At 46.5% G+C, this 24,732-nt stretch overlaps 1 protein-coding gene across 3 annotated transcripts in view; it reads left to right on the top strand.

Moving 5' to 3' along the window:
• The window catches only part of RBFOX3 (RNA binding fox-1 homolog 3), a 559,590-nt gene that overhangs the window by 373,078 nt on the left and 161,780 nt on the right, over window positions 1–24,732 (top strand). For 2 of the 3 annotated variants that reach the window (XM_029599162.1, XM_029599160.1), the window contains exon 1: window positions 1,530–2,070. The exons of the other annotated variant lie outside the window; for it this stretch is intronic. In XM_029599162.1, coding sequence (XP_029455022.1) covers window positions 1,969–2,070 — 102 coding nt within the window. In that variant the 5' untranslated portion in view covers window positions 1,530–1,968. Of the gene's footprint in view, window positions 1–1,529; window positions 2,071–24,732 lie in introns of those variants that run through there. 3 annotated transcript variants of the gene reach the window in all.

The following is a 24,732-nucleotide window of genomic DNA, read 5'->3' as shown; positions in this document are numbered from 1 at the left end:
CCTGTCTAAGGGCCTGATTCACTGAGGAATTTTTCCCATTCTGTGTCTATGGAAAAATGCCTGAGGCAATAGAGGGCGATGTGACTAGCCCAAGGTATAATTCTATAACTCTATCATTGACCATATCCACGTTTTCTGTATATATAAGTAGTTTTTCTGTGTGTTAAACATAGCATTGTATGCATGTGTCCATATGTAATTTTATGTTTATGTGTATCCTGCTTAATTGTATGCATATATTTTTAAATATCAGTACCCAAATAAGAGTCCTGGAATTAAGGGTGTGAGGTAGGGCAAGCGACAACAAAGGATGTGACTATCCATCATTTGTTAAATGTATAATCACATGGACATATGTGTACCTGCATTCCTAATGGTGGCCAGTCACATCCCTTCTTGTCGCTTGCCCTGCCTGACACTTTTAACTCCCTGGACTCTTATTTGGCTAGTAATAGCCTTGTTCCTTTTACCCTGGCACTCTAGCTTCAGTTCAGTCTGGGCTACCAGTCCCGTCATCCCATATGCTTCCCAGACATTTCACTGGGAAGCGCTTTGCTTCTGATTGTGTACGTGGAAGGAAGGGTGTGCCTCTATCTGCAGATACATGTTACAGCTGGAAACGCATGCAGTACACGTGTGTGTGTGTGTGTGTGCAGAATGCATGTCAACAAGTGTGTGCCGTGAGGGGGTCATTTGCAAACAGACTGCCTGAACTAGGTGGCAAAATACAGCCCGCGAGTTACACCAATTTTCAAAGCACAGTTAATGCACATACTTTTAAAAATCCCAAAGTGCCAAGCCCTCCTACCTAGTCCGCCGCCCAGGGACCCTTCCACGCAGTTCAGGTAACCTTATGTGTTTAGGACACATGTGCAGGTTACCCGCCAATCAAGGCCATTTCTGTGAGCAAAACTAATTGCCTTTGAAAATTACACTAGAAGGGGATAACTTTCAAAGCCCTTTATGCCCCGAAATCCCGGTTATAAGTGTGTGATTGGCTGTTCCAAAATTGACCGTATTGGGGCAGGCATGACCTGGCTTCACACGGGCTTTACATGCATTGAAGGGGGGGGGGGGGGGGTGCAAGAGCTGTGACTCAGGCACACACTTTTTTTTTTCTCTAACGTTAAGCCTGTAGGTAACTCCCGCACAACTTATGCATCAGGTGTAAGTGTGTGTGTAAGATCGCTTGTGCTGCCCCACCAGTTTCAAAGGCAGCCCATGTTCTGCGCCTGCAACGTACACACAAAGTCTCCCGCTGTGTGGGAATTCACGAAATTCCCCTCCCCGTGTGCATCGCGCGTTCCGGGGATGCTCCCGTTACAAGAGGAGGTGTCCGTGGCTCCCTTCAAAAGGTATTAATGGACCTGCCACAGTGAGCAGCTCGGCTTCCCTGAAGCCGCAGCCCAAGGATTAGCCTTCCTCAGGGATGCTCTTGGAAGAGTTTTACCTTCTCCAAATACACACACGCGCGCGCGCCCTCCAAGCCCCAGGGTTCTTGGAGTATCGCAAGAGGAGGAAGGAGCAGCTGCGAAGGAGTTAAGTGCAGTATCAGCTGTTCCCCCATCATTACTGATTCCTTTCATTTTACACCGTGCTCTGTTTGATGTTTGAATCCACCGGGGACTCCCCCCCTCCCTCCTCCTGTCTTCCACCTCCCACCTCTTTTATTTCACTCGCTAGCACCGTTGGCGCGCACACACCCTTTCCTAGCCACCCCGTTCGTTGCTCGCACACTTCTGAGGGTGCAAAAGTAAACAGCGGACATTGTTCCTCGCTTGTACAGGAGCAGCAGGCAAGGCCGGGGCGTTCCTTCAATGTCTACCTCTTAGGAAGCCCCACGAAGGGGGGGTAGGACAAGTGCAGAGGAGGAAGCCGAGAGAGAGAGAGAGAAACGGAGCCGAGCGTGCACCGTGCAAGGGGACGGCAACCGGACTCGTGCAGACGCTCCAAACGTGCCTCCAACGCATGCTGGGCTCCATGGCGAACGCCGGCTGCCTCCTGCTCTCCCACTCCGGCATGCTGCCTCATTCCATCCCCTGCCCTCCGGCGTTCCTCTACCTCCAGCAGGTAAGTGCCCTTCTCACTTAGCCTTGTGCCCTCCCGATTTGCAGCTGGCATTTTATCCCTAGGTGAAAGGTCAGCACTTACTTCACCTCTAGCTTCTCGCTGTGCCTTCTCTTCTCTGTCCACTGGTTCTTTCGCCTTCCCGGAGAGTTGGAGGGCTCTCTTTTCTGGTTGTGGTGTTCTGCAGGCTTGCATTTAGGCTCCCCCGTTAGCCGGTGAGCGTGGGTAAAGGGTGTGGAAGCCCAGGAAGAGCAGACGGTCCAGCCTTGGCGTTCCCTGCCGTGCAGGGAGCTTTCCTAGCTCAGACGTGCACTGTGGGTTGTAGGTTTGTGTTTGTGTGTATTGCACGGACTCGTGCGGCTTGACTTCCTGATGCTGGAGTCTGTCCCCCCGCCATGCGTTAGCTGGATTGGGCAGCTGCCTTCCTCCACTTCACTAACTTCTTTTGCCTGACGCATTCCAGTGGTAAGGTCCTGCCTGTTTTCCGTTGCTAGGCTGGACTGGGCTTCTGTTATGAAGGAATAATTTGTTGCCTTCATCCTGTAAGGAGGAAAGTAGATGCACCTGCAAATAAGGAAATCTTCCTCCGCTGTAAGCTGTGAGTCAAGGCTGAGGTGATTAGGTTGAAGCTACAGATCCACCTAGAAAAAATATTAAAGAATGCATTAACCCACCCCCCCCCCTGCACACACTCCCCCCACCGCTTCACTTGCCCAGTGCAAATCAGAAGATTAAGGGGGGGGGGGGCGGTATTTTTTTGGTTGGGTACTGGGTGCTATTCTGGGGAAATGTCAGGAAAAACCAGAGAAAGTTCTGACCATGTTATTCAAATGATTTTAAACAACCAGTTGTAGCCCTTTCTTCAGCTCGGCAGAAATTATCCCTGAACTTTGCAACCACTGAATTGAGGAAAGGCCCTTTCTAGGAGCTGTGTAATCTCAATCCTCTAGAGGGGAGCCCAGAGAAGAGCTACTGGGATGGGTAGGAAAAGCCAGAATTGAACTAGAGGGGAGCCAAAAGCAGAGCTCCCAGGATGGAAACACACATGCCACTTCTGCATCAGAGAAGAGCCCAAGGCAGAGCCCCTGAGATGGGAGGAGAAGACATCGTTGACCAGAAAGGAGCCCGGGTCAGAGCTCCTGAGATGGGAGGAGAAGACATCACTGCTATTCTGAGGAGCCCATAGCAGCACTCCCAGGCTTGAAGTACAAGCCACAGCTGCACCAGGAAATAGCCCAGGGCAGAGCTCCTGAGATAGGAGAAACCACCTCAGCACTAGAGTTACTCAGGGCAGCGCTTCTGGGATGGGAGGATGAGCCACCACTGCACCAGAGAAGAGCACAAGACAGGGCTCCCAGGCCAAGAGGAGAAGCCATTTCTGCTCTTGAGTCTCTAAGAAAGCTGATCAGACTCAGTTAGCACTTAGTACATATACTACATGTATTGGAACCATACTGGGCATGCACTATAACTAGAGCAGATAGAAAGTATATAGGTATCATTTATCAAGGTTTTCCACGAGTCGTAAAACAACAAAAGTATAGAAAGTAGTAAAATAAAATGTGTGTGTGTATAGATAGATAGATGGATAGATTTGTGTCCATATCTCTTTTGTGCATAACGATTTAGTCACCAGTGATGTAGTGGGATGCCATTTAATTATCAATAGTGCTTAAAGTTGTTTTTTTTCTACATGTGGATAATTCATTCTCTGTGTATATACGAGTGTTCCTGGTGTGTGTGTGTGTGTGCGTGCGTGCGCTGCTTTTCTGTCTGTATAGAAACATAGAACATGATGACAGATAAAGACCATACGGCCCACCCAGGTTGCCCATCTGCATCTCCTGCTCGGCTTTGTAGCTCCTTCCTCTTTTTCCTCAGAGATCCTCTGTTCTTGACCCGTGCTCTCTTGAATTCAGATACCGTTCTTATCTCCACCGGGAGGATGTCCCATGCATCTACTGCCCTTTCTGGAAGGAAATATTTCCTCCTTAGCCTACACCTTTTTCTTCATTCCCTTGAAAGAGGACCCCCTCATGGACATTTATTCCCTGGAAGTATTTAAATGTTTGTATGGTAGCTTCCCTTTTCCTTTCGTTCCTCCTGTTTTAGATCTTTAAGATTGTCCTCGTGTGCTTCAAGATGAATACCGTTGACTATTCTAGCAACTGCCCTCTGGACCAGCTCTGTTTTAGTTTATATCGTTTTGAAGGTGCGGTCTCCAGAATTGTAGTTTTTGCTATTTGGTTTCAGTTCATTCTTCTTTGTCTTGTGTGTGTGTGTGTGTGTATAACGTGTTCTTACAGACCTGGTTATAATATGTTCATGTGAGGAGCTAACCATTTCTGTACATGTTCTGAGCTTAGCATCCAAGGTACAGCAAATACTTTGTTAATGAGAGTTTTTCTCTCAGACCTGTTGGTATCGCCTTCCCCCTTTCCTTTTAAAGACGAGCAGCGGAATGAGAATGGGGGCGGCGGGTTAAGGTGGCTTTAAATGCTGAGATGGTTCCATTTTTGTCTCACGCGAATGCAGTTCTTCTGTAGCTTGGGATCTCGTGGGTGTGGCAGAGCTGATCGCACTTTTTCCTATAGGACACCCCTGGAAAAGTGACTTAAGACAAAACTGGCTTGAGACTGCCCCATACCCCAGCCTCCCCCTAGCAGACTGGGAGTAACTCTGCCATGGGTTGCTAGTTGCTAGTGAGTACAGAAGGAAACCTCTGGATCTGAGCCACCTACCAGGTCCTTGTTTCCTTTTCTGTTACATGAAAATGGAACCTAAAGTGCTATACAGTCTGTGACACCTCCCGGAGCTTCCTGCGATGCACCACTTTTTGTGTCTTGTATTCACAGAAATTTATAAACACAGAAAATATCTGATGGTTTTCCAACTGAAAGAGGTTTGAGTCCTACTAGTAAGGATTGAGGGTTTTCCATAATTCCTGAGTGACAGCACTGAGCCTCCACTTACGAATGAAAAGCAAATAAAGGCCTCATGTCTTGTCTGCATCTTGTACCATGTGGACTGGTGTGAGACCAGCAGAATGCTGACACTATCTGCTGTCACTGACTAGAGTTTTCTTTATTGTATTAATTAATGTTCATTTTTTTTTATTTATTTAAACGCTTTTCTGGTTTTAATTATTCATCTTTTATCAGAGCCACCTGCCTACATTTTACAAAATCCTTCCCCTAAATTCCCTCTTCAGCTGTCTGTGCTGTATTCATGCTTTACTTGCTTGGGACTGTCATCGAAATCTGCTCTTCAGTTGTCCATACAGTATTCATGCTTTCCGTGTGTCAGTGTGATGTCTGCAGTGGGCTCTGATGATGAGCAGCACAGCAGCATCCATATTTCCTCCGATCCATGACAGCAGGCATTGCTAAGTAGGAGGAGCTATCAAAACTAGTGAACAGTAAAATCTTGTCAGGAACGAAATACAATTAGAACAAAAAAGGGGGGCTGTAAATGGATGCTTTAATTACCACCCGTTTCTTTAAAGAATGCTCCTACTGCTGTTTTAGCAGGGCTCCCCAGTCTTTGGGTATGGGTGGAGCCGTCACTGTGGTGTGTGACATCAGTCACAGCTGATTGGTCAAGTGGGTTATTCCATCAGTGCATTTGGTCAGTACATTTGGACTGCAGACCTGGATCTGAAAGTTTGGAAAAACAAACAAATCATGTTAATGCTTTCTGGAGCTTTCTAGAATACTTTGCATTTTACTGTATGGAGATTTCTTCCTGATGGCTTTTAAAGGCAGTGGGTACCTGTTCTCCATTTCCTGAGCAGTAGTAGTGCCTTCCCCACTGAAAGGTTCATTTAGGGTGAAGTGTCTGGGAGCCAGACTTATGGTACCATGAGGCTGCTGAAACTGGGGGCCTTCCAGCAAGAACACACCTGGAGTTAGGTAAATCCTTTCCCATTGCCCCGTACCTTAATATTTCCCAGTGCTAAATTTAAAAATAAAAAGTTGCTATAAACAAACCTTGTACTGAGGACAAATTAAAGTTTACACAGCGTGGATAACTTCTGAAGGGATTTAGCAGAAAGCGCCAAACCCTCGGGCTGGCTTAGACTCTTAAACTCTGCCTGCGCAGTGAGCTCACTTAACGGAGTCCTTTGAAATTTGTCTCTGTTTGTTTGTTTGAAACACTTCTAGCCTGATGTGAAAGTTTGGAGTCCATGCATGTGTGTACCTTGCAGGAAGGCGTCGAGGAGTAGTGTAACCGGCCCCCCCGATTCTTGAATCTGACACTTGTATTCTGCTCCACGCCGTCGCACAAGCATTAGCTGTGTCTGAAGTCCAGAGCTGTAAAGTATATGATTAATGCTATAATACTTTCAGAAAATGTGATTTATTTCTCGAAGCCTGAGGGTTAAATGTCACCATCCAAGAAAGCACTTTACTCTGAGAGCAAACTGTTTATAGCTGCTGTCTGAGTGAAGCCAGTCACCGTGGCCTCAGTGCTGCCGAATTCCTGAGCTGTGGAAGTGACGGAAGTATCTGGAGGTATTTGACCCATGCTATTATTCTCCTGCTGCGGTAAAAGATGTTCAGCCCGGTCCCTGAGCAGGAGGAAGGCTTTCTTCATTTTCTGGCACGCTGGCTCTCGCGGATGGCAGGGACCTGGAACGAGTTAGGTTTTCGGAAGCCTATGTTGAGTTTTCGGGCCAGAAGTGCATGTGGCGCATCTTGGGGGAGGGGCCCAAATGAAACTCCTGCAGACTGTGCTGAGGTTTTAGTACTGAATACACAGGGAGCCCTAGAAGGCGTAGGGGCCGAAATCCACTTTGGAAATTAGCGGGACCCGCGTGCGCTGCGGCGTGGCAGAGGCACGCACGTTTTATGCCAGCTGGGAGAGCAGGTGGAAAGGTCCGTGTGGACCTTTCCACACAAGCTTTCGAACAGCGAAACTACACACACAAATGATTTTCCCGGGCTCCCCCCCGCCCTCAGCTCTGCCCCCGGGAACTCCTCTCTGCAGTAAGTGTAAAAGTCCATGCAAAATCACTGCCGCATGTAATCTTTAATGCATACAACCCCCCCCCCCCCCCCGGCATAATTATCAAAAAGCCCCTTTTATGCACGTAGAGCCATGTTTTATGCGGGTACACGCTTTTGAGAATTATCCCCGTCAAGGGCCCACATCAAAGCCCGCAGGGAGCTCGTTGGTCTATGGGTAATTGCAAGCTCGTTGACATGGGGAAACTGCCCTTTGAAAATCTGGGTTGGTGCTCACATCGTGGGTACCAAATCACGTGGAGAGATCGCAGAATTAAAATCCCCGCATGGGCTTTCCTGCGCTCACTCCCAGGACAGCGAAAAGTGCACATTCACTGGAGAGGTGGGGGGGAGGGGGAATCTTCACATCCTGTTTTTATAAGTGTGAACAACTTTACCCATGTAAAAACGTTTTATATATTAAGCGTGGTGGCACAGTAGCCATTGCATGTTTTGGGTGACCAGTGGGTCCATCGCCAGGTAATGCTGCAGTCCTCCTCTGCCCTTTGACCCACTGCCGGGACGGCTGACGACGTCCCAAAGGCAGACTAACAAAGCAACCTGGAATGGCAGAGCCGGGGATTCGTTTAACTGCCTCGGCGTCCAGAATGGCTGCACTCAGATCCAACTGGGGAGATGTTTTCAGAACCGTCTCATTGGCATTGGCCATTTTTGCGTTAAGGCAACCCCTCCACCCACCAGCAATGGGTGCGAGTATTCCTTTATCACTGCAGAGCAGAGAGGAGACGGTAGCATTGGATGTGCTGGGGTATTCAGTTAGCCTCCAGACCTTACATGTCGACCACTTGACAGAAGCCCATGATATTGTCCAGGCTTTGTTGCCCAGATTGGCTGAAATGTTTTCTTAGACTGGTTGTGCTCTGGAAGCTTCGTGCAAGATGCAGTTTCTAACACAGACCTGCCTTTGACTAATCCTGCAGTGTTTTCAGGCTTTTCACTTCCTTTTAAAACGTTTTTTTGGGTGAATTGATGTACTTATTTCCTCCTTGATTTTTGGACTTTCCTGATTTGCTTTCAGACAGAGAAGATGTCAGCAGATAGGGACCAGATGTTGTGGGTTTTTTTTCTCACATCCCACAGGGTGCCCTCTAGGAGTTAACATCCTTCCATTACTGCGTTGACAGCGAGGTTTTGAAGGTCTGCAGAGGAAATGATGGCCCTGTGGCCTGCAGTCCTTCACGCACCTCACGGAGGATTCTTTTCTGATTTTGCACAGCTCCACATGCGTATGTCAGCCACGTAATGGATGTGCGCTAGCCGTCACGGTACCTGAACTGCTGTAACCCTTTGGACCGTGCAGCAGTGACAGGATGCTAAGCTTCAGAAAAGCATTGCTATGACCAGTATCATGTGCACCCTTCCCGGGTGCTGTTTTAGGTCGGCCGACGAGTACCATGTAGTGCTGTTTGGTTTTATTTTATTTATTTATTTATTTATTTATTTATTACTCCATTGCAGGCATGGACTTTGTACTCCTGCTTTTCTTAGGGCAGTAGGAGCTACAAGACCACGTATGCCATGGGGTAGAACCCAGACTGGATCCTATCCTGTCCTGAAGGGATGATGCCTGCTCATGATGCCATACTTGCAGAGTTGCGTTGTTAGCATCACTGTTGAGCGGCAGCATTAACGAAACAGGATGGCACTTAAAGGAGATCCCAAGCATGCATCAGCTGCCTGGAGGGAGAGTTGGCAGAGAGCTGATCCCTGAATGTTCCTCTGCCACCGTATTCACATCGGGCATCGTTTCTCATCTTCTCCAGCCCTGCTGCAGCGCTCTCTGCACTCCTTCCTCGGGCTGCTGTATTCTTCAGGCGCTTGCTGCATTATTGATAGTATTTGAGTCAGAAGGAAGAGCTGACACTGAATTTTTTTTCCCAAGGAAGGGGATGGTAGATGCACAGCTTTTTAGGAACCTGGATGGAAAGAAAGTACACCTTTTTAAATGAGGAGAGCTATAACCTACCATAGGTTAATGTCTTTTTGTCTACTTCTCCTGGCTCTGTCCCTTTTTCTTTTTTGCTCTCCAGCAGAGCTGCTGAAAATGCTCTTTTTCCAGACGGGACAGTGAGCTGAGATCCCTTCGCCTCGGTGAATAACACCAATCCCTGAACACTTGTTGCAGGAGTAAACTCATGTTCCAGCACAAAATCTGCAGAGTCAGGGGATCGATTCCCCAGTAACACTCGTTATTACTTCCCAAAATATTGGGGACAGGGATCTAGAGAAATTAGATGCCTCTTGAATGGCCTATCAATCTCTTAAAAACTTACCCCCTCCATTCACTTCTGGCTAATTTCATCACTGGCTCACTGCATCACGGTATAGGGATCAAAAACTATCACCATTCACTTGTGGCCCCTCTCATCACTGGCTGCAATCCCATAAGCCCAATTCACTTATGCCCCCTTTCACCACCAACTTTCTGTTCTGTTCTTGTTCTGCTCCATATTTTTCTCAGTTTAATTTCTGTACTCTGTTTTCAAGAGAGCCCCTTCCTTTGACTGTCTGGAAGTTACGGCATAGTCAGCCTATGGTGACCTTTTTCCAGGCCTGGCAACCTTACCCCACATTGTCACAGGGGAACAGGGACGATGCAGTAAAACGTGTGCTGAAAATGGACGCTAGTATTGAGCGCCCGTTGTCTTAATGTGTGCGCAGTCACATCCCCTGGGCGCCCGATGCAATATTTAAATGAGAGGCGGCATGAAAAAGGCTCGCTAAAGGAGAATTGTGCCTCCATAGCACTCAATAGTTTATTGCATCGGGCACCCAGTTGCAACAGGCATGCAAAACAAGCATCTATTTTGATCGTGCTTCTTTTATTGTTATAACAAGCCGTTAAGCCCGTTAAAACGGGCTACATCCCTCTGTCTCTCACCTCCCCCTCATTCTCTCTCCCCTCTCTTCACCACCCCCTACCTCCCTCCCTCCCTCCCTCACACACTCCTCCCCACCCTCCCTCTCCTCTCACTCAGTCCCTCCCTCCCACTCACTCTCACTCACTCCCTCCCCCCTCTCTCCCTCCCTCTCACTCACTCAGTCCCACTCACTCTCACTCAGTCCCACTCCCTCCGTCCTCTCCCTCAGTCCCACTCCCTCCCTCCCTCCCTCAGTGCCAACTCCCTCTCACTCAGTCACTCCCCTCCCCCTCTCTCCCTCCCTCTCACTCACTCAGTCCCACTCCCTCAGTCCCCCTTCCCCCTCACTCAATCCCTCCCTCCCACTCAGTCATTCCCTCCCTCTATCTCTCTTCTCCCTCCCTCGCTACTGGCCGCTACCGTCGCTACCACCGCCGCCGCTCGCTACCGCCGTCGCCGCCCGCTGCTGCCACTGGATGCCGCCATTTTTTTCTTTCTGACGCTGGCTCAGACCGACGTGCTCGCCCGCACATGCGCGGTAGAGCTGGTCTCTACTGCGCATTTGCGGCACGTCGGTCAAGCTTCGTTTATCTAGTAAGATACACTCCAGCAACCTCAGCAGAATATTAGGCGCCCCTTGCTACGGATGTCTAAATTGTGTGGGCATAAGAAAAGTGGGTTTCTTTTAATCAAGTCAAAATATACATTTATTTTTCTCCACACAAGTAGTAAATTTAATGTGTCACAACGAGACTGAGGAGGAGGACACACTTATCGCAACACAGAGAACCCTAGTTTTAAATTTTTTTTTCATCAGCCCTTGACTGCGAGTTGGCTTTACTCCACCTCTGATGTTGGAGTTAAATTTGCCACATTAAAAAGTGTGTCTTGGGCGCCCAACGCTTTACCACATGGGGGGTGGGGGGGGTGTTAATAGACAATGCTCTCATCTACATGGAATTTACATCTGACGGGCGCTATCGGGTACACATTTGTAGGGCGCACGTTTTGGATGCGCTGACCTCCTGCTTATTGCATCGTCTAGCGCGTCCAAAACACGTGCCCCGCCGCACGTAAACCCCGTGTGCTAGGTCGGGTGCCCTTTATTGCATCGGCCCCCTCACAGTGCGTCGGGAACACGAATCTGGGGGAAATCACTCCTGCTGTGCTCCTCCTACCCTTTGGGGTATTCTAATGCTTCCCCGTTTCCAGTCTGCTAATGCACAAATTCCCTGGGATGCCTGGAGCCTGCATTTCCAGTGCCCTTTCCCTGCCACACGCGGAAAGGAGAAAACATTTTAAAATCTTTATAGCTTTCAGTCTTGTAAAAAAAAAAAAAAAAATTACTCCGTAAATGTAATTATGGTTACTGCCACAGAAGTAGATCTTGTTACAGTCGCGTTACTGAAAGAATGAAGAATTGGTCCCAGTTATGCTCAGCTCCAGAAGAACTTCTCCATTAACAGGCACTTCTTGATTGTCCCAACAGTTCAGTAAAGGTTATTTACCATCTTTAACACAAGTAAAACCATTCTTTAACAGCTTAGCAGTTCTTAATTTTATCGACTTAACCCATGCAGAACGAAAACGTAAACGGCGACATCTTGGGGACAGTATGCAAAGATATCTAGAAAGGTAAATCATTGCGCACCTGGGCAGACTTGTTGAAACTGTTCCCCCATGGAACAGCTAAAGGTTTGTCCCCAGGGTTTCACAGTGCTCCAGGGTGTCCATGCACAGGTTCACCCTAAACCAGCTGCCCGCGCAGATAGGTGCAGATGTGCATGGGTGCTCAGTATGGGCAGAGAAGAGAAATGGCCTGTCTGCAGACTTTGTAACTAGGTAGGCTACTCAGTATTGTCCCTCTACAGGTCTGTATTTTATTCTAAATTTAGGAAAGCAATCAGTAAATCAGAACTTCCCTCTGCAGTGAGTAGTTTGGTCATGCCATCCCTGTACATATGCATTAATCAGTCCCATGAGCTGCATGTGCAGAATAATTCATGTGGTAAATAAAATGTTGAACTTGGAGAATTTGTACTTCCAATAAAGAGTCTGTAAAGATAAGAAAAGCGCTTTTTTTTCCAAGCTCAGGGTGGACAGACAGATTACTCCAGAAAGCACAGCCATCAGGACTCTCCTCCCCCACTGTTCACCAAGGAAGGTGTAAGCTTCTCAACAGACCATATCAAAGCAGAAATGCGGAATACGGGGCAGGAAGTGGTTTGTATTGAACAGTTAGCATAAAAGATTTGATTGTGGCTCTGAGGAGGATTTCTCATGGTATTTATGCACAGAGAGTGGGAGTAGAGCTGCTGTCCTAAGGGGCGGGGGGAGGGCTGTCTTGCTCTGACTGTTCTGCACACGTGCTCTCACTAAAGGCTTTTCTTGCTCTTTCCTTTTTTTCCATGAAAGAGGCATTTCATCATTTCATAATTAAAGCAATTTCTCCAGCTCTACCTCTGCTGTTTAAAAAGGTCCAAAGCGCACTGTTCAGGTCCCTGAGTAAGACAGGAAGGTATTTGTTAGATGGAAATAGAGGCCAGAATGTGCCCGCCGGGTTAACATCTAGTGAAAACTGATCACAAGTATGAGGAAGGTTTTCTGAAAACCTCATTCTTTCCCATCATTACTAGAGCACATGAAAAAACGTTAGCGTGTATAAGAGATTGAAGGGACATATGTATTGTATGCTCCTATACTTGATGACGCATTGTACAGTGAAACAGATTGAATAGAGCTGCCTGGGGATGATCTCTGTACTCTGCACTGTGAGACAGAAGGGGTAGAACCATCTGGGATGGCCTTTTTTTCCATGCACTGTGATACAGAAGGGATAGAACTGCCTGGGGATGTTCCTTGTTTCTGCATTGTGCTACACCGAGACAGAAGGATTAAAACCACCTGAGAGTGGTCTTTTTTCCATGCACTGTGTTACAATGAGACAGAAGGGATAGAACCACCTGGGGATGATCTCTATTCCCTGTAGTACATTGTGATACTGTGAGATAAAAGGAGTAGAACCACCTATTGGGGGGGGGGGTGTCTTTGTTTCCTGCATATGATACAGTGAGACAGAAGGAATAGAACTGCCTGGGGATGATCTTTGCTTTCTGCGCTGTGATACTGTGAGGCAGAAGGGATAGAACAGCCTGGGGATGGTCTTTGCTTTCTGCTCTGTGATACTGTGAGGCAGAAGGGATAGAACCGCCTGGGGGATGGTCTTTGCTTTCTGCGCTGTGATACTGTGAGGCAGAAGGGATAGAACAGCCTGGGGATGGTCTTTGCTTTCTGCTCTGTGATACTGTGAGGCAGAAGGGATAGAACCGCCTGGGGATGGTCTTTGCTTTCTGCTCTGTGATACTGTGAGGCAGAAGGGATAGAACCGCCTGGGGGATGATCTTTGCTTTCTGCTCTGTGATACTGTGAGGCAGAAGGGATAGAACCGCCTGGGGATGGTCTTTGCTTTCTGCTCTGTGATACTGTGAGGCAGAAGGGATAGAACCGCCTGGGGGATGGTCTTTGCTTTCTGCTCTGTGATACTGTGAGGCAGAAGGGATAGAACCGCCTGGGGGATGGTCTTTGCTTTCTGCTCTGTGATACTGTGAGGCAGAAGGGATAGAACCACCTGGGGGTTGGTCTTTGCTTTCTGCACTGGGGTACAGTGAGGCAGAAGGGATAGAACCGCCTGGGGATGGTCTTTGCTTTCTGCTCTGTGATACTGTGAGGCAGAAGGGATAGAACCGCCTGGGGGATGGTCTTTGCTTTCTGCGCTGTGATACTGTGAGGCAGAAGGGATAGAACAGCCTGGGGATGGTCTTTGCTTTCTGCTCTGTGATACTGTGAGGCAGAAGGGATAGAACCGCCTGGGGATGGTCTTTGCTTTCTGCTCTGTGATACTGTGAGGCAGAAGGGATAGAACCGCCTGGGGGATGGTCTTTGCTTTCTGCTCTGTGATACTGTGAGGCAGAAGGGATAGAACCACCTGGGGGTTGGTCTTTGCTTTCTGCACTGGGGTACAGTGAGGCAGAAGGGATAGAACCGCCTGGGGATGGTCTTTGCTTTCTGCACTGGGGTACAGTGAGGCAGAAGGGATAGAACCGCCTGGGGATGGTCTTTGCTTTCTGCTCTGTGATACTGAGAGGCAGAAGGGATAGAACCGCCTGGGGGATGATCTTTGCTTTCTGCACTGTGATACAGTGAGGCAGAAGGGATAGAACCGCCTGGGGATGATCTTTGCTTTCTGCACTGTGATACAGTGAGAGAGAAGGGATAGAACCGCCTGGGGATGATCTTTGCTTTCTGCACTGTGATACAGTGAGAGAGAAAGGGATAGAACCACCTGGGATGGTCTTTGTCGCCAGCTACACGGATCCTTTTATGTGGATCTTGTAGGACAACATGTAGTTGAAGTTGATTAATGATAGGGTACTCCATCAAGTAAACCTTTTGACAAAATATATTTAAATTGTCATTTATAGTTTGTGAAGAGAACAAATAACAATTTGAGCTTGGGTAATTAGATTTTGGAACTGTATTTGTTGGCCTGGAGACTGTGCCTACAAATCTAAGGATAGAAAGAATATAACCAGGGGAACAGAAGGAAATAGTTTTTGTTTACTAAATACATTTTTCTGGAATTCATTAAATAAAAATTAGTTCATTTCTAGTTTGACTGTTCCATAAATTTACAATCTCTTTGTTATGCATGTGTATGTGTGCATGGTTCTTGTGCCTGCTTCAGCATCTGTATGTGAATGTATATGGAATTATATGAAAGCGTGTTTTGTATCCATCTGTGTGTGCGTGTGTATATGTGTGTGTGTGATACTTAAACATAGATGTGCTTGTTTGGATCTGTATCATTATACGTGTGTATGTGTGTGTTTCACCATTTATGTCTGTGTCTGGATTTACATACCTGTGTATGCCTTTCTACCATCTCTCTGTCCTGAAAGGAATATAGTGGCTTCTGGACGTGCTCCTGTACCTTCTTCACAGGGTTTGCTCTGCTGTGCACAGTGGACACAGCCCTTGTAACAGAAGACCAGAGGTCGGGGCTGGGGGTTTTCTTGGTTGTCTGCTCCAAAGTGCTGCTCCTGTCTCCTGTGGAAGTGGAGGTTATTATCGCGTTCCCTAGATTTCCTAGAAGCCTTGCTTGGGTTTAGCTTAGGGATGGTGGGGAGTGGGAGGTTCGGCGGTATGCCGAAGCCTCGCTGGCTGTAGAGGAAGTGATGGTAAACTTTCCCTTCAGGGGGTTTTGGAAAGAGAATGAAGCTCAAAGGGCTTCAGAAATTGCATGGGCAGAATGAGGAGCTCGCCCACCCCTGGAGCTCGGACCTTACAACCCCTGCCTGGGCTTGGCATCATGAGGCAGAGGGAGCAGTTCATTTCTTTCCTGCTTTAGGTAATCTTTGGTAATGTTGGGGGTCTCTCAGTTCAGCTAGGTGCCACGAAAAATTCATCTGCTGTATGGAAGAGCAACATTTTCTGTTTCAGGGTGCATAGAAGATTCTAGCCTTTTTTTTTTACCCTGGCATGTTTGAATTTTTTATCTTGTGACGTGTGTTGCTGGATTTTTCTGATTGGTGTGAAGACTGTGGGGGGGACGTGTCTGACCAGCTCTGGTTTACGTATAAGGGGGGGGGGGGGGGCATGGACAGTGTGTCGCCTGCCTGTATTTATCCCTCTCCTGTGAACAGAGGAGAGGGCTGGTGGATGTAACAGGGTCACCTGTGTTAGAGAAAGGGACTGGGGGGGAGGAGGGAGATGCTATCCCCTATCCCTCCAAAGCTTGTAAGGATATCCGGCTTTGAAACTGCAGGTCCAGTGAGGCAGGGTTTGGCAACTGAAGGCGACATCCATCCTTTCTTGACTGATATCCTCGGTGGTGATGTAAGGTGCAATAAACATCCTTCAAGGAGAAATGCAGTCCCATTTAAGAGCAGCAAGGGGGAGAGGCAAGAGGCAGGGAGACAAACACAGGGCGAGAGTGGTGAGTGGACGGGAGAGCCTGCAGGCAGGAACTGGATCATCTTCAGTCCTCTTTTCTCTATGCTGCTGGCTGAGTTTTCTGTTCCAGATCCAGCGAGCTGACTACAAGTGACAGCTGGCATAAGCCCGATAACTTACTAGGTAAAGTTTTTTTTTTCTGTTATCCTACAACTTTTCTTTCCATTTACTTTCTGTTAAACAGTCTACAGCTATAAATTCTCCATGTAAGCAGTTTCTGTATAAACCGCTGCTGTATTTTATTTAGGAGTGAGATTTTAATTAATCAGTTTTGTCTCTGGCTTATTTCCTATAAGAAGTTGCTTCCTCTGAAGTTAAATTGTGATCACACATATATGAAGTTCAATAATTGGCCAAATCTAAATTAATGAATTAATTTTCACCAAATGTATTCCACCCTTCTGAAAACACTCCAGGGCTGATGACAGAAATACAACAGACAGCATTTCAAATAAAATCAGTAGAAGAAAATCCTCTTAAGAGAATAGTTCTCACCACACCATTCACAGAATTACCGGAGGAAAAGCAGACCAGTCCCCCTTATTCAATATCCCATCCCTTCCCAACCACAGAACAGACCAGACAAAAAGCCAGCTCCAGCCCCTTCTCAGCCCAGAAGCCCATCACTGTCCCAGAGAAATCAGCAAGCTCTGATGACCATGTGGAATGATCTTTGGTCCAATCAAATGCAGCTTTTTAAAACATCCAGGCCCAGCCCTATCAAACCTCCTTAACCAGGACCAAGAGAACTGGATCTTTTTCCATCCCAAAAATCTACATTACAAAATGAATTTTATAGCTCAGTCAAATGGTTCCTTAAAACCCCAATATCATAACATGCCATCTAAAAGATAGAAAATTCAAATGTGTTTCTTTTGGGCAGTGCAAAGCAAAACACATTTTCTCAAGATACCTATTCTTTCATGTGCATAAGAACATAAGAAATTGCCATGCTGGGTCAGACCAAGGATCCATCAAGCCCAGCATCCTGTTTCCAACAGAGGCCAAACCAGGCCATAAGAACCTGGCAATTACCCAAACACTAAGAATGTCCCATGCTACTGATGCAATTAATAGCAGTGGCTATTCCCTAAGTCAACTTGATTAATAGCAGTTAATGGACCTCTCTTCCAAGAACTTATCCAAACCTTTTTTTGAACCCAGCTACACTAACTGCACTAACCACATCCTCTGGCAACAAATTCCAGAGCTTAATTGCGTGTTGAGTGAAAGAATTTTCTCTGATTAGTCTTAAATGTGCTAATTGCTAACTTCATGGAATGCCCCCTAGTCCTATTATCCAAAAGTGTAAATAACCGATTCACATCTACTCGTTAAAGACCTCTATCATATCCCCCCCTCAGCCATCTCTTCTCCAAGCTGAACAGCCCTAACCTTTTCAGCCTTTCCTCATAGGGGAGCTGTTCCATCCCCTTTATCATTTTGGTTGCCCTTCTCTGTACCTTCTCTATCACAACTATATCTTTTTTGAGATGTGGCGACCAGAATTGTACACAGTATTCAAAGTGCGGCCTCCCCATGGAGCAATACAGAAGTTTTATGACATTTTCCATTTTATTCAGCATTCCCTTCCTAATAATTCTTAACATTCTGTTTGCTTTTTTGATTGCTGCAGCACACTGAGCCGACGATTTTAAAGTATTATCCACTATGATGCCTAGATCGTTTTCCTGGGTGGTAGCTCCTAGTGGGGTAGATTTTATAATTTTGCGCAAGCGTGTACTTTTGTTCGCGCACCAGGCGCGAACAAAAGTACGCTGGATTTTATAAGATACGCGCGTAGCCTATAAAATCCGGGGTCAACACGCGCAAGGGGGTGCACATTTGTGCAACCTGCGCGCGCCGAGCCCAGCGCGCGCTGCCTGTTCCCTCTGAGGCTGCTCCGATTTCGGAGCAGCCTCAGAGGGAACTTTCCTTCGCCCACTCCCCCAACCCTATCTAAACCCCCCCCCCCTTACCTTTGTTGCACGATTTACGCCTGCTAAAAGCAGATGTAAATCTGCGCGCGCCAGCAGGCTGCTGGCGCGCCATCACCCGACCCGGGGGCTGGTCCGGAGGCCTCGACCACGCCCCCGAAATGCCGCGTCATTTAGTACATGCCCCCGACACGCCCCTTTTACAAAGCCCCGGGACTTTCGCACGTCCCGGGGCTCTGCGTGCGCCGGCGGCCTATGCGCGTAAATCCAGCCGGATTTACGCGCGCAGGGCATTTAAAATCCGGCCCAGTATGGAACCTAACATCATGTAACTACAGCAAGGGTTATTTTTCCCTATATGCATCACCTTGCACTTGTCCATAAAAGAGCTGGCAGGGTCAATACCTGCTCAGAAGTTCCTTCAGATAAGGGGGACTGAGGCCACACTGTACTACGAAGGCTAGGCATAGTAACTTAAATTGCATTCAGAGCACAATTGGGAGTCGGTGGAGTTTTTGCCACATGGCAGTAACCATCTCTGTATTTATTACCCAAGCCGAAATTGGCAGCATTCTTTTGGATTACTTGAGGTCTGCATAGGGAACTTTTAGGCAGACCCATTGTAGAAGGCTGCAGTTAACCATGTAGAATGTGACTAGTTTGAGTCATAAAATATAGAGAGCAAAAAATCTTCGTATTCAAACTTACAAAAATAATAAATCAAGGAAAACAAACAAACTAATGCTATGGGAATTAGTATCAGATCAGCATACTTGCTCTTAACAAATAATCCACAGGCTCATGCCCGCAATGGGCTTCAACCAGTATCATATAGATGAGCACTTGGTTCACATCATGTACTTCTTCCCATATTCTCACTAAATCTTAAATTTTACAAAACTAATTACTCAAACAACTTTTTATTCCAATCTATGTAATACAACTTCAAATATTACTTATCTTGAGATAAATGATTCCACTGTCTGTAAAACCACTCACTTGCGTAGTAACCACAGTGCAAAAATCAGTCCCGAGATCAAACCCAACATTGACAATGTTTCAGCACTCTCGTGCCTTCTTCAGAGGAAATATAACCATTCTCTTTTCAGCCACAACAGCTCACACATCAGACTGATGAAAATGAGCTGTTGACACTGTGGTTATGTCGCTAAGTGAGCGGTTTTACAAACAGTGGAATCATTTATCTCAAGATAAGTAATATTTGAAGTTGTATTACATAGATTGGAATAAAAAGTTGTTGTTTGAGTAATTAGTTTTGCAAAATTTAAGATTTAGTGAGAATATGGGAAGAAGTACATGACGTGAACCAAGTGCTCATCTATATGATACTGGTTGAAGCCCATTGTGAGCATGAGCCTGTGGATTATTTGTTAAGAGCAAGTATGCTGATCTGATACTAATTCCCATAGCATTAGTTCTGTTTCCTCAATTTATTATTATTATTTTTTTTTTTTACTTGTTTGAGTGACAGTCTTAACATCAGAGGCTGGCAAGTAGACGCATAGCCGGTGTGCCACAGGGAGTTTGTACTAGGCAGTGCTTGATACGACCTCCATACTGAGCTCAGAGTCCAGCAGTACTCCTAGACTTCCAACTTGACTTTTTAAAGGAAGGATGATATCAGCTAATACTAACTGCGTGTTACGATTCTCAAATGGTAATTTGCTAATCCATAAACCTCCGTTTTAGGCAGTGGCCAAAGGCTTTCATCCATTCAGTGAACTAAAGGCATTGAAAAGGACGGTCCAAGGGAGTCCAGTGCCAAATTGATAGAGCAATGGCACATTGATATTGGTACCCACCTAACAGATAAAGACTGGGGGGGGGGTTATATGGGGAAAAGTACATAAAATATCAACATGTAGTCACAAGACAGAGCTGATGTACAAGCTAGTTAGATATTTTACTCTGCTAGGTTTTCCCTGGGGGCAACGCATTGCTGTTGGAGGGGATGTGGGGAGGATGGCTCATACCTCCACATGTGGTGGGAATGTCCAGTTGCAGAGGAATTCTGGAAGGGGGGGTTGAAGCCAAACTGCTAGGCATCATGGGATGCCGGGTGAGTCTCACTTCAGTGCTGTTGGCTAGGGCATTGGTCCAGTGTGGTGCCAGCTCTTTGCATAAGCTAGGAAATCATCTCCTTCACACTGCTAGGTTTACAATTGCTATCCACTGGAAAACACAACCTTTGCTTTTGCATTTGTTCATGCAGGTACAGGATATCGTGATAATTGAAAAAAACATTTGCTTTACACACAAAATCTTATCTTTATGCTAGGGTGTGGAGGCCTTACTGGCGGCATTTGGAAGGAGGGGAAGGGGGTTAACACCTGCAGGAACCTCTGACACTTAAAATAAATAACACTTTTGGTCATGAAGTATGTGAAGGGGAAACTGTCTATTCTTGTGTCTTTATGGAAGTGATAGTATGCTTATGTCTAGAGATGCTGTATTAAGTGACACTGCTACACATTTTGTTTTCATTTGTATTGTCTGTTGTATGTTTAAATAGTTTAAAAAAAAAAAAAAGTCACCGCCTTTGCCTAATCAGGAGCTATAGGGCTATATAGTTGGAAATCCTCTGCATTAACAGTGCAAAGGTATACCAGGTGAGCGAATGTTACACAACATCTGCACGTAGATATTAAAAAATGTCAGGGATAGGGAAGATCCCTGTGGAATCTCATACCATAAAAGTCTAGGACTGGAGCAGTAGTTACCTGTAACGTTTGGTCAACCGCAGCAGCCACACCACATCCAACCCTCACTCACCCTGCACCCTGCCGCCGATCCCAATCTCAACATGCCACCATCTCCTGGGCGCTCCTTAGGTACGTGCACACACAACTCCTGCTAAGAGGCCCTGTAGTGAGGAAACTCTTCACAGGGCTGAGGGATGACCTCACCAGGACCAAGCCCTTTAAACGTCAGCTGATCCGCCACTCAGCGCGTCAGCAACAGGTCCTCCTGCCTTGCAGTTCATGTTGCTGCCGGATCCTGCCTTGCCTCGTTCGAGCTTGCCTTGCCTTGCCTGTTCCAGCCTCTCTTCCCATTGTCTCTGCCTTCCCTTTCCCCAGTCTGGTCCCAGTATTGCTCCGCTCTTGCCTTTTTCCTCCCTGTCCTGGCCCAGTGATGTCTTGCCTTCCTCAGACTGATTCCTCATGTTCTGACCCATGCCTGGATTCTGACGTTGCCTGACCTCTGCCCGCCCTGTCCCATGCCTGGATTCTGATACTGCCTGTCTACCACCTGCCTTGACCTTGGCCTGCTTCCTGGTTTTATCTGTCTGTTCTCCACAGGGTCCTTGCCTAAGTCAAATCCAAAGACTCAGACTGCGGAGGATGGGACTTCTATAGGTGAAGACAGTCCTGGTCCCAGTTTCTGTGAATCTGCCTACTGTTGGGGGGGGCCCAGCTGGGTCACCAGTTGGGCAGTGCCAATCTCACTACAGTGCAAGGATTCCCCCCCTTGACATTACCCCAATAAACCATCTGAGACCTTTCTGATAAGAAGGACTTGGAACAAGCTTGCCATTCTTCCAGCAACCCCCAATCCAATACAGCTTTCAAAGCAAAATCTCAGAATCAGTTGTCATCAGAGAATGCTGAGAGATCAAGGAGCACAGGATCTGATGGGACCTTTTTGTCCAGATTCCTCCTTACGTCATTGACCAGTGACAGTAAAACAGTTTCAGTACAGAACCCTGCTCTAAATCCCAACTGGAACAGATCCAGGACCTTCTTGTCCTCTAATACAATAAGTAGTTGTAAATGCACAACATACAAAATTAGACTTAAAAAAGAGAAGCTGGATACAGGTGAAAACTCTCCAGCTTATTTGTGTTCCAGGAGGAGGTTTATTGCAATAAGGATTATACCACTGCTCTTTTCAATTTGGGTGGCAACAACCCTTCATGCAGAGAGTCACTTACTAACGGGCCAATACAGTAAAGTCTGCGGGAGAGCGGGCACATGCCCGCTGTCCCGGCGCGCGCACCGGTCACTCACCAGTGCGTGCGATTCAGTATTTAAATTAAGTCCGGCGGTAGATCCAGGTAAAAGGAGGCGCTAGGGACACTAGCGCGTCCCTAGCGCCTCCTTTTTGACAGGAGCGGCGGCGGCTGTCAGCGGGTTTGACAGCCGACGCTCAATTTTGCCGGTGTCGGTTCTCGAGCCCGCTGACAGCCACGGACTCGGAAACCGGACGCCAGCAAAATTGAGCGTCCAGTTTTCGGCCTGACAGCCGCGGGCCGAATTCAAATTTTTATTTTTTTTTACTTTTTTTTTACTTTTTTTACTTTTTTTTACTCTTCGGGACCTCCGACTTAATATCGCTATGATATTAAGTCGGAGGGTGCACAGAAAAGCAGTTTTTACTGCTTTTCTGTGCACTTTCCCGGTGCCGGAAGAAATTAAGGTCGGCGCTAATTTCCGAAAGTAAAATGTGCAGCTTGGCTGCACATTTTGTTTTCTGAATCGCGCAGGAATACCTAATAGGGCCATCAACATGCATTTGCATGTTGAGGGCGCTATTAGGTGCCGCGGGTTGGACGCGCGTTTTCCTTCCCTTACTGAATAAGGGGTAAGGGAAAACGCGCGTCCAATAGCAGGCTAACAGTGCGTTCTCTTAGCCACAGTTTCTTTTTTAACCTGAGCTAAATATTTGGCCTTGTCTGTTTCCACTTGTGACTTATTCCAGAGTCTTACAAGCCACCCTATTAATGTGTTTCAATTGTTGCAACTCATCTATAAAAGAGAGCGAGCTCTGACTAGAGCCCACTAACCCAGATCACACCAGAACATGAGCACCAAGAGCCTGCTGTAACACTGAATTCCAAATCCTCCCAGATGATTAAAAAAATATTTGCATCAATTTTACCTCTGGAATTCAATTTCCTAACGAGCCTTTGAGCATCAATCAGGAACAGAGTGGCCGGCTGCAAAATTAATCAAAAAATATCTGACCAAGGCACCCAGGAGCAATTTAATATTCTCTACCTGTAGGGTATCACGACCAGTAGGGCAGAAAACTAGATCCAGGGTGAGCCTGGCTGTGTGTTGAAACTAAAATCATCTGGGCAAGCCCTAGAATAGACATTGCTGACAGTAATGCCTGTTCTACTCAACTTAGTGTAAATTCCTCCTGTTGAGTCCCTCATAGACAACAAGAAACAGAAAATATGGCAGGCGAGGATTGTTACATTAACCAAATAGGATCATTCAACTTGGTTTTGTTCTTTTTCATCAGTTTGCGGAGAATAAACGGTCAGTCAAAAGCTGTGATGGATGTAGGTTCAGAGTAAGGAGCTGTTAGAAACAAAAGTTAGTTATTTGACTTTGAACAGTGGGAGAGGAAGGTAAATTCCGCTCATTCTGCCTATGGGTAAAGAAGAAAAAGATTTTATTTAGAGAATAATGTTTCCTTGTCATTTGGATTTATGTATTTATTTTTTTATAACTTATATTTATAAACTACCTAATCCTAAAAGGCTCAAGGCAATGTATAATTAAAAAAATAATTAAAACATAGCAAAATAAAACAATGAACATAACTCAGGACCAACCAAAAATTCAGTTCTCAACAAAAATAAAATTGAGCACAGAAGACAGCAAAAGCAATGTCATAGCAATAAAAGATATTTCTCAGAGTTGAATCATTTGCACCAGAAGAGTACTAGAAGGCTCATCTGCATATTTTACCCAGCAGCCCCTGAGAGAGGATGCCAGAGGTCACAGTGAGCAGTCCAGGCTTTGAACTCCACAGCCCCAGCTTCTAGAGGCCTTGCACTACTTGCAGCAGAAGAGGACTGGATGGCTCATCTGTATATTCTACCCAGAAGCCCTTGGGAGAGAACTCCAGAGGTCACAGTGAGCGATCTAGGCTTTGAACTCCACAACTCCAGCTTCTAGAAGCACTGCACCACTTACAGCAGCAGAGGACAGGAAGGTTCATCTGCATATTCTATCTAGCAGCCCTGTGAGCAGACTCTAAAGGTCACAGCAAGTGATCCAGACTTTGAACACCGAGAAGCGTGTACCATTAGGTGCGTACACCTCACACACCCATACTATGCTCTGCCCGTTTACCTTGCTGTACTTTCTCTTTTTTTTTTAATTTAGTTTTCTCTTTTTTTATTTTACATGGTAATTATATTTGGTAGGAGTAATTTGTTGCAGATTTTCTACATAAGGAATCTAATTCAAAACAAGAGTTAATAATTTGGGTAACTAGGAAGATATAAGTAGATTAATTGTAGCGTTTTGTGGGTCATTGCCAGACACATGTAAAATAAATCCATGGGCTAAAAGTACTTTAGGTTAGCTTTACATCCCTGCTCCCTTAGAAATTTTAAATCGATAACAAATCAACAAAATTATGATGCAGGAAATAGTCCAGCAGCTAGAGGGAGGCTTTCCAGTCTTTTGGACTGAGTGCCACATGTATGATTATCTCCCAGCTGGCAAGTGGTCATATGTGTGCAATAAGTGCAAAGAGCTCCAAACCCTCAGAGAACGAGTCCGATCTCTGAAGGCTAGAGTGGCAGACTTGGAGGAGCTAAGGGTGACAGAGAGGTATATAGAGGAAACCTTCAGGGACATAGTAGAGAAGTCCCACCTCCAATCTGGCAGCTCCTGTGCTGCTTTGGAGGAGAAAGGTCACCTGGAAGGAGAGCATCAGCTTTATGAGGCAGGAAGCAATCCTGTAGCTAGGACCTGCCCTCAAGATGATGTCGTATCCTCCTGCACTGAGGAAAGGTCTTCAAGGGCATGTGCTTAGGAGGAATGAATTAGGATGTTGAATTAGGAT

Source organism: Rhinatrema bivittatum, chromosome 4 (assembly GCF_901001135.1).
Source record: "Rhinatrema bivittatum chromosome 4, aRhiBiv1.1, whole genome shotgun sequence".
NCBI lineage: Eukaryota > Metazoa > Chordata > Amphibia > Gymnophiona > Rhinatrematidae > Rhinatrema > Rhinatrema bivittatum.
This window is presented reverse-complemented; position numbering and strand designations above follow the sequence as displayed.